Below are 14,527 nucleotides of genomic sequence, written 5' to 3' on the forward strand. Positions count from 1 at the left end.
ACTGCAGGCCACTCAAGTCAGCTACTAATACATGCAGAACTTTTAGTCTCATCTCAACATTCATCTTCAAATCTGTAAGTTATTTCAGTAAAAAAGATCCTCCTCTGCACAATGTGTGAAGATCAACACATGAGCCTTTAAAAATATAAAGCTGCCTTGGAACTAGTGTTGTTGTGTTTTTTTTCTGCTATAAAAAATTGCCAATTCAAACATAGAATTTGCTAGAGATACCTTGGCCTTTGCAGGTCGCCTCATGTGGACACTCTGTGACCTGCAGTTTTTTTTATACTTCCACATCAGCTTCAGTATTTAACACCATAGGTTGCCACTTCAATCAATGGCTGACCCTTAAGTTTTCCAGGATACCAAGATACAGTTTTAAAAATCAATTTTGAATCAAAAAATGTCTTGTGTCACTTTTTATATGTATTAAATTCAAGTGGAGTCCTCAGTTTAGAAAGTTTTTAGCAGTTTTCTTGGTTTAAATGCTAAGCTAAGCTCAGCTAACTAAACTTTATAGTTCTTCTTCCATAGTGTGAGCTTTGGTAGAGAGAAAAGCTTTTAGCAGACAGCCAATGGCATATTATACCATTTATGGAAGATATAAAGTGTTAGAGCAATTGTTTTTGGAATTTGACCCAAACAAGACGGTTAAAATTTTGATTATTTAGCCTCTGCAGCTTTAATTTTGACCACTGATTTTCAACTTGCCTCTTGCAAGTATCTCGACTTAATGTGAGTGCAATACTAACCTGCTGGAGTGCTCTCTAAATTGGCTTAAAAAATTTAAATGGCCCATGATAAAGAGGCTGAGTAAATGCCAGAATTAAAGGGCTGTAAAACGCTTGAGATACATGATGCAGATAAAACTCAATGATGCTGAAAAGAAAGGTGTGTAGTCTTTCTCTTTTTGTCTTTTTCAAACGTTAAAAAAACATTTTCATGAGAGGTTTTCCCTTGAGAGCGGCAGCATAAATACTGTGATCTTTCCATTGTTATAGTTGTTAAATCAGGCACAGACACACATACATGTTTACCACACACATGTGAACAGCCACTCTCACTCTAATAAAATTCCCATTAAACACCACCTGAGACAAACAGACGACATTGGGGAGAGTAGATTGTGCTAAGCACCCTTCACAAGGACATCAGGTTAGACATTAGCCATTAGCTGGACTGTAGCAGGGAGTGAGGAGACTATTACTGAGGACATTAGAGAGAAAGAAGGAGAGGAGGCAGACAGCTGCGGTCTACTGACCCTTGGCACGGTGGTCCTCCTCTTTGGGACATTGGCCTCCCTCCCACCACCTCCTCTTCAGTATCTCCAGCCTGTTATTCTCCTGCAGCTGGAGGATGGCCAGCGTGATCTCATCTCTGAAAGGAGAGCCTGGAGAACGACATAGCGCAGGATAAGAGCAAGTGGTGGGGGTGTGGTGTATGGGGTGTATGGGGTGTGGGGAAAATCAAGCCAAAAAAGAAAGGAGGGATATTTAGGATGAGAAGAAAAATGTGAAATGGGGAAAACATAAAAGAAAAGGATAAAGAAAGAATTGCTGTTTCAGCCTCAAGATGGCTATGAGTGATCTTACTGTGAGAATAAAGAAGGGATTAGTGAGAGATAAAGATTGAGATTACATCAAGACTGAGCCTGTGGAACAGCTGCTGGTCAGACAGCATACAAAGCATATTGAGCATGAGAAACAGTAGAAAACAATGAGTAGGTTTAAAGACTGTTTCAACAAGATACGTAATTGTATTCTAGGTGACCCTCGCATGATATTATAATGAAGACAAATACCAAACCGCATCATTAATGTTTCTTGTTGGAGCTACAAGAAGAATAATATAGTTTTTTTTTATTTTCTTCACGAAGTTATTTTGACACACATTGCTACTTTTTTCTTTCAAATTAAACCAACAAAGAACTACCTCTAACCAAGCGTGAAGAAGAATCTCAGGTAGCATGCACTCAGACCATCACCTGCTCAAGCCACTTGCCTCTGGTGCTTGGTGCAGATACTTTACAGAATATTTCACCATCTAATATCAATTAACTAAGTCTGACTGCTGTACAGCAAATATTGCCCTTTAATGAGCTGGGAAACTATCTGTTGTGGGAAAACCTGAATAAGTGACCATGTGTCTGTTTTAGCTGAATTACAGGAAAAAGTTTAATTTCCTGTGTAAATTGTGTTTGCTTTTCTAATGAAGTTGGGATTATGGTATAACCCTAACTCATATTCTGTGTTCTATTCTACAAAAAAGGAGATCTGTGCAGTTCCTTTAAGTTCTGTTAGTTGTGAGGCAAAACTCCCATAGATTGGATTTCTTATCCAGCACATTCCACAGATGCTCATCAACACTGAGATCTGTGGAATTTGGAGACCAAAAAGTCTGCGGTTTTGAAGATGCTATGACCGAGCACAGCCATCACATTTTGGCCCTTGTTAAAGTTACTCACTTTCTGACACTTGCCTGCTTTCAGCACATCAAATTCAAAGACAAAGCGTTTGTCTGCTGTTTAAGACATCACATATTGTGTCAACAAAATCCCCTCACCTCACCTTACCTAACTGGGGTCATACTATCAACCCCTAAATGCCTGAATTAATTTATAGCTACAAAAAAATACTTCTGGGTGTGCTTTTGCATTCTTACAAAAGCTACATTTCTATCAGTGGCGGCTGCTGGTCAGTCAAGGAGGGGAAGCTCTTTTTTTTGGCCTACATCATAAATTTGTCTATTTATTCAAAAGTAAATTCTACAGACTACAGCAGGCTATAAGCATGAGTGACAGGGGGAGAAGCTCTGCAGCTGTAGCTGTAGCTGCTTATTGGTGAAAAGAGAGAATCTTTAAACACAACGCTCGTCGTTTTAAGAAAAGTAAACTCGCTGGGGATCGATAAAGCCTCCGGATCAGTCCAAAACAACTAACTGAAAAACTCAGAAGATGCTCCGGTGGAGGGTTAAACTTCAAGATCGCTGACTGGCTCATTTCACTGTCAATCAAAAAAGGATTTGGCCTCAGACAGATCATCCAATCATCATGCAGAAGCCCAGCGCCCAGGCCAACCCACTGTCTCATAGACCCCCAGAGACGCTCAGCGTCCGATGGGCGTTCAAAATGACCGTCCAGTTTCCTGAGTGGAACAACCCACTCCACGCTTCCCCGCTGAAGTCAGAAGACGCTCAGTGTCCAACTGTGTTAAAGCGCTGAGACGCTGCAGGGATGAATGAGAAGGAGGTCGATCCAGTTACCAGTGATAGGTAGCTGATTCTGAACAAAGATGAAGGAATTGTAGCGCATATTTTGTCAATAAAATGTACACACAGCAGTACATATCACCACTTTTTGGGGGACATTTTAGGGGAAGCTGAGCTTCCCTTGCAGTCTTAGAGCAATCGCCACTGATTTATATATGTATTGACCAATATATTGCAACATAGTGCATTTGATACGATCCTTGGTATGTGTAGAACATGAATTAATAGGCATTAGTGGGGTACAAAAATAATCTCAAATGCCTGACAGGGTATGTTGCAAATGCAAGATTCATGAAGGGATCAAGGCTGATCAATGTGTATTAAATGACAAAACAGGTAAAAATACAGTGTATACAGAATTATGTTCCAAAACTGTGATTCTCAACTTTTGAACAAACTGGATATTGGTTGCTTTATAGTTTTTAGAAATAATGTTAATGTTAAAAAATCTGTCATCACACTTGTATCAGACAGAGGCACAGTATCAGTTTATACTCAAAGAACAGAGACCATGTTCCTCCCTCTCTCTGTCTCCTCACGTCTGTGCTTGCTCTCTGTGCTCATGTACATTAACTGTTTTTTATTGTCTGCACACCTTTAGTGTGTTAAATCTCACTTCTAGCTTCCTCTCTCTGGTCATGCCCTCTTCCTCCTCGTCAGAACAGATCACTGTTACACTGTGACACCACCTCTATGTGCTCGGATGAAGCTTCAGAGAAACCGGACGCGTGTGGAAAAGCAATTAACTGGATGTTCATTACTTCCAGCTGAAATACCTCCTAATCCCTGAGATAAAAAATAAATCAACCACGTACAAGACATTTCTCAGATCTAATCTCTCACCAATCGGTAGCACTACATGTGTCTATTTAGCATAATTGATCTCATGAAGGTGTTTCTGCTTCACTGACAGCCATGTGAGTTTTTTCTTTGATTGAGGTTTGAAGAAAAGGTCTTTTAAGATAATTATTTTCACACATTTTTTATTAAAAATGTCCACTTAACAATTTTAATAACTTTATATCAGTCATAACAGCTTCATCATCTCACGTGTCATTGATTATGATGTTGCTCTGCCTCTTTAGTTACTTACAGGTGCTATAATTTGCACTGCACTGCAGCCTCATTGTTCTTCAAGAGAACATGTAAGCAAGCCACAGTATCATGAGGCTGCAGGTAATAGACATGTCCCTGTCAAACCACTTAAATTTATTAATGATACTCTGAATTCAACCTTCACCACAGTTGCTTTTCAATCTTTTTTATAACCCTTTTTCCTCATGATACTCAATGCTTTTAGCCACAAGAAAGTGTATTCAATGAAAGCAGTCTAATAAAGGAAAGTCACTCTTCTCTTTGAGGGGCTGGAAATGAGGCGCTTCATAAGGAGGGGTCACATGCACAATAGGTCGGGAGCATAACCATCAAGATAAGGCCCTCCACTTTGGTTTAAAGCTTGAGAAGGATCCTTCATCTGATAGTGTGTCCATGATTTTCCAACAGTAGAAAGCTATTTGAATTACATTTGCTATAAATGAGAGGAACTCAACAGGCCCTTCAGTATTCGATATGTAAGGAAATACTGCTTTTCTGTTTTGTTGAAAGATCAGAAGAAGGACAGGTCAGTGTTGTAATCTTTCTACCCTGCACATATTGCCTGCTGTTGTTTTCCCAGTTGACTACAGACCTTTATTGATAAATTATAGGTCAAATCAAAGACACGACAGTCATGTTTGTGACCTTCTATGGCCTTTAAACTCCAGACAAGGCCGATCATCGCCTTAGGTCTGCAGTCATGTCAGCTGAGGCACAAAGACAAACTGTGATTGAGTGCTTGCTGTAGGGGCCTGTAGGCTTTGAAATGCCCTGCTTGAAAATGACACTGACTAAATCAATATTGATGTTCTCAGAACCTATTTATAGGCTTCAAGGACTCGTGATAATTTCTCCTTTACTTTTCCATGTTTTGATTCAGTATTGATTTTGTTTGTCAAAGAAACATCCATAAGCTGTGCAGTTAATAGAATGTTACTAATTAGCGGATATCTTAACTCAATAATAACTTTTAATCATGATGTTGGATTTCTAAGTGTCACATGTTCAATTTACTACGTGCTTCATTTTGTTAGTAATCACCTTGTTATATCATCATTTGCTACCAACACTTGACGAGGAAGGTTTGGTTATAAACATGTAGTGTTATTACATAAAGGATAATTTGACTGGTTGTAACTGTATTCTGAGGTTTGTTCGTTCTTGATAGCAGACTATTTCTGTGAGGACAGACTGTCGCTCCAATAACAGGCTCTGGGGTTTCAACTGTGATTTATCATTCTGCACAAGTGTAGTATGAGCTCTATGCTGTCCTGTTACTGTGTGAAAATAGAGAGGTGATACAAATAGCAAAGCAAAGGTACGAAAGGTCAAAAAGACATAAAAAAATGTGGGCTTCATCAGAGTAATAAACAATATTCATGAAGTCAACACTTAAAAACACAGCGTGAGATGTGGCGGTGTTTTAAGATGGTGAATGTAAAAGGAAAATGTCAATACTGTGACAGTGATGAGGCAGGAAAAACTCAATCAGCTGCTGCTCTGGTTCCTGTGGTCCTGTAAACCTTGTTTTACTGCCCCATCAGTGGATATGTTTAGTTTAATGTGAGGGACCACAGGTGGGTCAGCTCAGTTTAAAAGGCAGCAGAGTTAGCTGTTGGCACTGATGCTTTCTGATGAAAAGTGAAATAAATAAATAATTTTTTATCAATATAATAGTTTTTAAGTCAACATTAATGTCTTGAATAAAAAGCCATGTGGGTCAATGAACATCAAATGGGTTCTAGTTGTGACAGAAAACATTCAGGGTAAGTTGAGAATCAAGAGGTTCCTTTCCCCTTGAATAACCCATTCGCCTTACATCACATTACATTATCCTTTAAAAAAAACAATATCGGTCCCAAACCCACTGCTGAGTCTGTGTCCATACCAACTGTTAGTTATTCATAGCAGCAGTTAAACATTCAGACATATCATACTGTCTGGCTTCATATTATCAGTAATTACCCAGTGGCATGCCGATGCCGTAGCCCTTTGTGTCCAGCAGGCCTCCGATCTGTGTGAGATTACAGTTGAGGCCGCGGTGGTACTCGTTCATCGTGCTCTCCATCAGGAAGGCATACTTGGAGTTAACCACGCGGGCGATGCCCTCCTCCGTGCTTTTGACAAACACACTAGGCTGTTTGGAGTTCATGTAGTTCCACATCCGCTGGTAGGTCTGGTATCTTGAGTTCTGCGGAGGAACAACAATAAGAATTAAACTCTGACTACAAAATGTTTTCATATTCAAGGTCCTTTCATCCATCTTTGAAGCAGAAATCAAATGGAGGTCGATAAAAATGACAGAGGAGAAAAGGAAAAACAGAAAGAGGGATGCATCTTCGATAAACAGCGGAGGGAAGTGCACATAGAATAGAGAATCAAGCAGAGTAAAACATCAATGGCAAATACAGCCAGATAGGAGAAAAGAGAAGGAGGGGAAGAGTGAAGAGCAAAGGCAACAGATTATTCGCTCATGGCGTAGCTGATGCATCATCTTTCATACAGTTGGAGGTAAATCAGCACACAGAAGGTGGTACATCACTTAAGAAAAATATGGCAAGCTCCTAAACAGGATTAAGTATTTAAAGAGCACAATTACGTGTTGTATCCCTGTGTGCAGTGCTTGTGAAGAAAAGAGAGGGCGGAGGAGGGCAGCATCTGTGTGTTGTAATTGCGTGTGCGTTTTGTATGCGTGTGCTCAAAGGTCTGAGTATGTGTGTGTGTTTGGATTAGGTGCTGAGTGAGGTAATGTAGTGTAGCATTGAGACTGGCTCATGTAAGCAAACATAAACCAGTCTTTCATAAACCCTCAATATGGACAAACACTATGAGGATAAAACACACACACACACACACACACACACACACACACACACACACACACACACACACACACACACACACGCACACACTCGCTGGCATAAAGCCATATTCCATGCATGCAAATAAACAAATACTTATTTTTTCATACACTCACCTACACATGCTCCCACGTGCAAACACACCTACACAAATACACGCACACACACTCACACACGCACAGGCTGTATGACAAACACAGATGCCGACACAGATGCCAGAAGCACTCTCATAAGCAAATACAGGCAGTCAGCCACTTAACACAAACAGCCGTAAAGAAAACAACACAGAAACTCAGAGATATAATAACATATGAGGACAGGCTCTCACTTCAGGCATAGCAATAACACACTGCACTAAATCATACAAGCACACACAGATACTAAAACTGTGCAAAAAACTGTTGCATCACATGAAAATCATGACTCAAAACTAAACCTGCTTTTAAAAACACGCCAACAATAACATTGGCTGTCAGGTTTTAACCAAAGACTGTATAAAATATGGGGGTAGTCTCCGCAACTTCACCCACATGTTCCTGAAACAGTGAAATGACGCCAATTAGTGGATGCGGCCATATTGAGCTTCCTTTCTAACAGCTATAGGGTGCCTGTCAGTCACATGAGCTGAGTCTTATCTCTGATTCGACAGTCCGACGATCCAAATAGCTTCTAAACCGCCTAGTTTATTTTTCTAAACCAGTTGTTGCCCCTTGGTCCTACCATGAAAAAAGTCATGGTGCTTCCTCCATGGATGGTGCCGTACTCAATGTTGGTCTGGTCAGCCAAGTCGTCCGGAGACTCTATGGGAGCCTCCATCCTCTGCACCGTCAAGAAGGCTGCCAGGTTTGCCGTGTAAGAGGAGATGATGATCAGCGTGAAAGCCCACCTGTAAGGGCAGAGGCAGAGAAGAAGAGAAGACAAGAGGGAAATGAATAAATTTAGGGAATGATGACATACAACTAGTCTTTTTGTCACAGTATAAATTCTTAAAACACAAAATCTTTACAAGGAGTAAACTGTTGAGAAAATCAATTCAGAATCATTTTGCAGATTAAGAAAGAACAACAAATCTTTGTGATTCGGCTTATAAAGCAAAGGAAATGTCAAACATTTAAAGCTTTCATTATACCAAAAGCAAATATCCAAAACTACTTTGAATGGGGTCTAGTTATTGATTTAAAACTTGCCTCTTTTTCAAACCCACATGGTTTCCTCTGAACAAATTCTTTTAACATTCCCAATTTCATACTGTCTCAAAGAATTTATCATCTTAGCTGTAACCCTGTGGTAAAGTGAGAAATGAGGTTCAGGGTTTACTGAACAGATAACATTCAGCATCTATAAAACCTCAGGATTGGACTCTCTTTTAATCTTTGGTGTCTGAAAACTTTGTTCAAGAACAATCTGCACTCCCTACACTTAATGTTTTCCTTAAATCCCATATCTTTCTCAATTCAATGTAAGTTGCACTACTTGTCTACTTTTCTTTATCTCCTTGGCTTGAAGCATTTTTTTTCTGTGCACGTCTCTTTCACAGTCACCCTGTTGCCACAGGAGTATCATCAGGCTGCTGTAACATTTTTGTGAACTTAGCATTTTTGTATTGTTTGCTTGGAGTGCTGGAGCCCCGGGACCCAGCTATACATCAGCTATTTGCTTGAAATTTAAAATGTAAATGTCATTATCTTACACAGCAGATGTGCTGAAGAGAAAAGCAACGTTAAGGGAAACTGAAAGTTTGTTGAAAAAGAATTGCAAGCCAGTTAATTTGTTTTAAAACACACATCTTTGGGGAGCTTTTGAAATTATATATGGATCCTTAAAATGTGGAACATATATTGTTGAAATGACTTCTTTTTCTAGAATGATGTTATAGGAAAGTAGTTTCAGTGCTTTTATTGCTGGAGTTAAAGTGTTTTCTATTTCACCTCAGAACATCTGTGCTTGATTTCAGAAGTACCTGTTTGAGAGCTACAAATCGAAACATGATTGGTATTCAAACTAGTGCAGTATTTTCTTGTACACCTAGATTTTTAGCCCAGTTTTTAATGCAGACAAAGGAAAAGCGTTCCTTCTTCAGGATATGAACGTGAAAGAAATGTCTTACCTGTTAAACCTTCTAACTGAGCTGGATTTAAGTCAAGGACAATGTAAGCAATAGCTTTACACTTACACAGACTTAAGCACCCAGTTACTTACCACACGCCACTAACACATCTTGTAGACAAGGCTCTGGGCATTATTTCTGATCCCTGCTGCATGAAACCTCCTACAGGGAACCACAGGCTGTTTCCCAGGGTGTACTGGTTCTCCAACATGTCCCTGCGCTCCCGCAGACACGGATGAGGGTTGTACCACTCATATGGGCTCAGCCTGGCAGGGAAACACATGTACAGTGGAACGACCTTGAGGTCATGCTGCAGCACAGTAATGTACTTCTGTCATATCATTCAAGTGACTGCACATCAGTCATACGACTGCTGTCAAACTGTCCATTGGAGGTTGTGTAAGGTAAAAAATTCTGCTGTGGGACAGGCAACCCATGTTGAACAAGATAAATGGTGATAGAGCAGAGATGTGGGCTGCACACTATCAGTACAGTGTGTGATGTTATGTATGGACCTTGCAGCCAGGAAGAGAACGCAGCTGACAGCCAGGTAGGCGAGCAGCATGAAGAGCCAGACAGCTGGGGAGAAAGGATCAAGGAAGGAGAAGTAACCTGGCTTCCGACCCTGGTGTGAAGAAGAGAATGATGCAGAGAGTTAGAGTAACAGAGACAAACAGAAAGGTGCAGCATGTGAGGAAACAAGGAGTCAAGCCTCAGTAGTCAGGTCATGTCTCCTTTGCACCACAGGAGGGCAGTGTGTCCTTCACTGCACTCTGATAGTAAGTCTGCAGTGCTTTGATACGCTAATGCTACAATCCATAAATGCTCCGTTTCACAATGCCCACTGCTGAAGCATGCTTGGCTTTGATCCAAAAGCTCATTAGCAATGTAAAGCTGCCACTGTTACCCAGTTACAGAGCACTGACTTATTGAGCAATTCAAATTACACCTATAAATTTCATTCTGGACAGAGTGGATGCAGCTTAGTACACAATCACAATCCTTAGCTTCAAAGATGGGATCAAGTCTTGTGTAACACTCAGTATGATACATTAAGAGTGATCCAATAACCATTGTTTCTTGTCTTCTGTATGACTCTGCCAGCCTAAAAACAGTACAAACAAAAGATTTGAAATCAAAATACAAGATCTGTTGCTGCTATCATTCTCACCAGCTGAACTCTGTACAAGATGCTGATCCCCAGGGTCATGAACGGCTTGGAGAAGTCGATAACTTTCTCCCTCTCTGACGTGATGGTGAAGCCTGCCACGGCCAGGTCTGCTTTCTGTGGGATTGACAAAGATAGATTGGTGGTTAGATAGTAGTGGGGGCGATAGAAGGATGGAGGTAGCGGGGGAGAGTCAAGAAGGAAAACAGCAAGCGGTCAGGTAACTGTGCAAAAATAGAAAGGCACTTGACGCTGAGAGCACTGTTTGTGCAAAATGTTGACTTCCCGAATGAGAAATGAAAAGTTTGACTGTACACTTGAAAGCACATTTGGAAAAACATACAGACGTGCACTCTGCCTCTTCCTTTTTTGGCAGGAACACTCACACATTACCCACCATCCAAACGAGGGTAATTGCAAGCAAGCACTGGATGGCTGGTCCCTGCACCTGTATAAAAACCTTCAGGTCTCTGGTCGCTTCGCCTCCCCCCCATCTCTTCCATTAAAAGCTAATTGATGAACATGGGCTGCTAATTAGAGCCGAGTGATCAGGCAATGGGGAGGGCAGGGAGGGAGAGGAAGCGTGGAGAGCAGGGGGAGCACCAGTGTGGCAGGCCCCACACAGGGACCACAGCCTGGTAATTGAAGTATACCGTATGGTAATTAAGCAAAAAAGGGTTCTCATTAGCCCGCTTCAACCAGAGTGTCTGTCAGAGACGCACTCGGCCTGGACAGAGAGAGAAAAACAGGGTGGGGGCTGCTGCTGGGATAGAAGAGGGTTACAGCACGGAAAGATATTGCGGACAATTTTAGGCAATGCTACCGCTCTCTTTTGGGGAATTATCAAGTCAGCTTTTGTCCTAGATAAGAGACTTATTCCCCTCTGAGGGCAATTTGAAACATGGGGAGTTACAGCAGAGTTGTGGTTTGGGGCTACAGCAGTGTATGTGTGTGGGTGGGTATGTGTATGTGCATGCACTGGTGTGTGTGTTCAGTGTAATTTTTCTGTTTGTACGGACACTGGTTGGAACATTTGAGCATTTTTTTCCTGTGTGTGTGTGTGTGTGAGAGAGAGAGAGAGAGACAGAGAGAGATGGAGGGGGGAGGGAGTGCACTAACCCTGTTGATTAGCTCTCCAACCATGCCAGTCCAAGAGCCGTTGGGCTCTGGAGCGCCATACAGCCCATCATCCACCAGCTTGATCTTGAAGGAGAATTTTAAGATTTCTGCCAGCTCCCTCAGCATGTCGACGCAGAAGCCCTCATACTGGTCGTTACCTTGAAAGTCCTGGTAGTTGTCTTTGCGCATCACATATGGGTTCTCCTAAACACAGGGGAAACGAGAGGAAATTTAAACTGCAACTCAGAATATCTTTCTGAGAAAGGAAAAGTAACGGCTATGTCTCAAAAAACAGGGACTTGTCGATAGATTAATGACAGTTGGGGAAATGTGCTTATTTGCTTGCAGGCAGAGCGTGATGAAAAAATCAATACTGCTCTCATATCAGTCCCTTAAATAAGTAACAAACAGTGTTTGATTAGCTTAGCTTGCACAAAAACTAAAAAAAAAAGGCCGGGACAGCTTGCCTGGCTTTATCAAATGTTCACAAAATCAACACTTAAAAGGCCTCCAAGCAGCTGTCTTAAATTGCAAGTTGAAGAAAGCTTAAGTTGTTTAATATGTGGCCCAACCTTTGTGCTTAACTGATACTTGAAGTGAAGACATAAGTTGTTTTCTCTTTAAGTCTTTGAAAGCAGTAAGTGTATTTCTTAGGGTATCAATACCTTTATCAAAGCTGATAAACAATCACAGGTCGCTTTTGGTGTGTCATTAGTCATTTTAAACCAGTCTCTGCTTTCAAATGTTACTCGTTCAAGCAATCTGTGTTTTCACTCGAACTGAATTAAACACATTTTAAGGTTTTTTTTCAACAAATTTGAGACACCTTACTCTGTTTTATTTGTCATGGGGAGCATAACCCAGTCTATCAAAACAGTCCTGGAGAGACTATAAAGTAGGTTATTGAGTTTTTAAGACATGGGACAAAAGCGGGCAGGGAGAGTCTTAACAAAAAAAATGATACATTTACTTTCGTCATGGGAACTGGAGGATTCAGCTTTCTTGGAGCTTGACCAATACTTTGTGAGTGGAGAGAAAGTCCAGATATTTTGGCTCCAGCAGAATCAATTTAGACAATTCCTTTTTTTTTTTCAATCTGTCTCCTGTGTCGCCCAAACATTATGGATGTCCAATACTAAACTGCTGGAGTACTCTTTTAAAACACATAAACTGCAGAGGGAGGTGAGAGAGCCAAGAAGGCAGACAGACTCAGTGACCGCCGGTCTGGCTGGTGGACTCAGACAAACTGGGCCACCGAGAAGAGTCAGATGACTGCTTTCATAGTCACATATTTTGACCTAAAGGAAGATTTCTCTCACAAAGCAAACACATGAGGCCAGAAATTACTCACAGACAAATGTGAATTCAGCTACACTCTGAAACATGCTGTCACAGTCAGAAAGGGTGTATTTTTTAACAGACCTGTTATTTGTACAACCATTTTTTTATTGTTTCACTGAATATATTTGTTGTCAGTTAGTGTTTTTCTTATTTTATTTAGATTATCTAAAAAAAAAGCTGCATCAAAGAGGCTGTGAGGAGTTTCAAAGTAATCTTGAAAAAGGCTCCCTTCTAGATATATGCCCAATCGACAGGTTTGATTTATGGTATGTCCAAATCTCTCTATGGAATTATTTTGTAGTAAAGGGGGACAGGAGCCTAACTGTCAGAAAGAAAAAGGACAGAAAAGCAGAAGAAAGCAAAATGGGAGAGAGATATCGCCTGAGCTAAAGGCTAAAGGGCTAAGTTGTTTGTGATAATGTTTGTTCCACCCCACATGCAACAGTTATTCTGCAGTGGTCTGTTCAAACTTGAGAGTCTCAACAAAATGAAGAGTGAGGCTCGGTTAGCTCTGCCTTGTAGTTGGGCACTGGCAGAACATGACCTGGATTCACCCAAATTACACATTACCGACACGTCTCATAGCATCTGCTGTCAGAGTTGGGCATGGACGGCTACTAGACTACTTCAAACAACAGCGCTGCGTAACTGTCCTGATAAATACCTTATCTTGTCGCGTTGTATTCGGTAAAAAGTTGTCTTGAACAAAGAAAATTAGTTCCAAAACAAACACACACCTGGTTAAAAGTCTAATTTTTACGACACTGCGTGCAACTACGGCCCACAAGGTGGCAAGGCAGTCCAGTTCAAACAGATCCTCCTCATAGCATCTCTAAATAACATGGATAAGGACAAACCTGTACTATTTTTCTCATGCAGACTAATCTGAGGGTTGTGGGGTGAATCATATGTTAGATTTGTTAATTGTCTGATGTGATGTTTCTCTCAAAGAAACCAGAACAATACAACTTTGAGCATTTGGATCAGGATACTGGTAGTTTGAATCCAGTAACATGTCACTCAAAAGGCTCCGTCAGCTTCTATGACAGCTCAAGTGACAGCAATATTAGCAGAAACAGACTGTGAGACAGTGTGATCTGCCGCACAGCCTGCGCAGCAACACAAAAACAACTTTGACCTCACCAGTCAGCTTGTTGGAGCAGAGGGTAGCTATGACCTTACCAGGATGGTGGTGACAATGAGGGTCTTGTTTGCCAGTGTTTCTGACACATTGATATCCAGGCTGGTGGAGTTCATTGCCAGGGTGTTGTTGGAGTACCAGATCCCGATCTAACAGAGAGAGGAGAAAGCAAGACAAAATCAATGGCTATTGTGCAATAAATGAATAATGTACTGTTTAACTCTAACTTCACTGCTACTGGTTTACTGCTTTGGCAGGCTAAACACATATTTCAGAGAGCATTTAAACTATTGGTTTATTTTATTGAGCAAATTTCATGCTAAATATTTAATGTTGTGCTTCTGTTTCTATACCCATAGTACAGCTGGTTTAACTGACTCTACTGGAGCAGAACACACATCTTCAGTATCATACATTGTAAGAAAAAC

The 14,527-nt window shown here is 41.0% G+C and overlaps 1 protein-coding gene across 3 annotated transcripts in view; it reads right to left on the reverse strand.

Annotated features, from left to right (window-relative positions):
• Positions 1–14,527, reverse strand: part of grik5 (glutamate receptor, ionotropic, kainate 5) — a 93,261-nt gene that overhangs the window by 3,378 nt on the left and 75,356 nt on the right. For all 3 annotated transcript variants that reach the window (XM_074682650.1, XM_074682648.1, XM_074682649.1), the window contains 8 exons: positions 14,141–14,248; positions 11,618–11,821; positions 10,502–10,615; positions 9,846–9,955; positions 9,423–9,596; positions 7,944–8,109; positions 6,328–6,553; positions 1,262–1,390 (listed from right to left, as the gene is read on the reverse strand). In XM_074682650.1, coding sequence (XP_074538751.1) covers positions 1,262–1,390; positions 6,328–6,553; positions 7,944–8,109; positions 9,423–9,596; positions 9,846–9,955; positions 10,502–10,615; positions 11,618–11,821; positions 14,141–14,248 — 1,231 coding nt within the window. The remainder of the gene's footprint in view (positions 1–1,261; positions 1,391–6,327; positions 6,554–7,943; positions 8,110–9,422; positions 9,597–9,845; positions 9,956–10,501; positions 10,616–11,617; positions 11,822–14,140; positions 14,249–14,527) is intronic.

The sequence above is a fragment of the Halichoeres trimaculatus genome, unplaced genomic scaffold (assembly GCF_033239565.1).
Source record: "Halichoeres trimaculatus isolate MK-OKI-2021-1 unplaced genomic scaffold, fHalTri1.1 fHalTri1_scaffold_12, whole genome shotgun sequence".
Taxonomy (NCBI): Eukaryota; Metazoa; Chordata; class Actinopteri; order Labriformes; family Labridae; genus Halichoeres; species Halichoeres trimaculatus.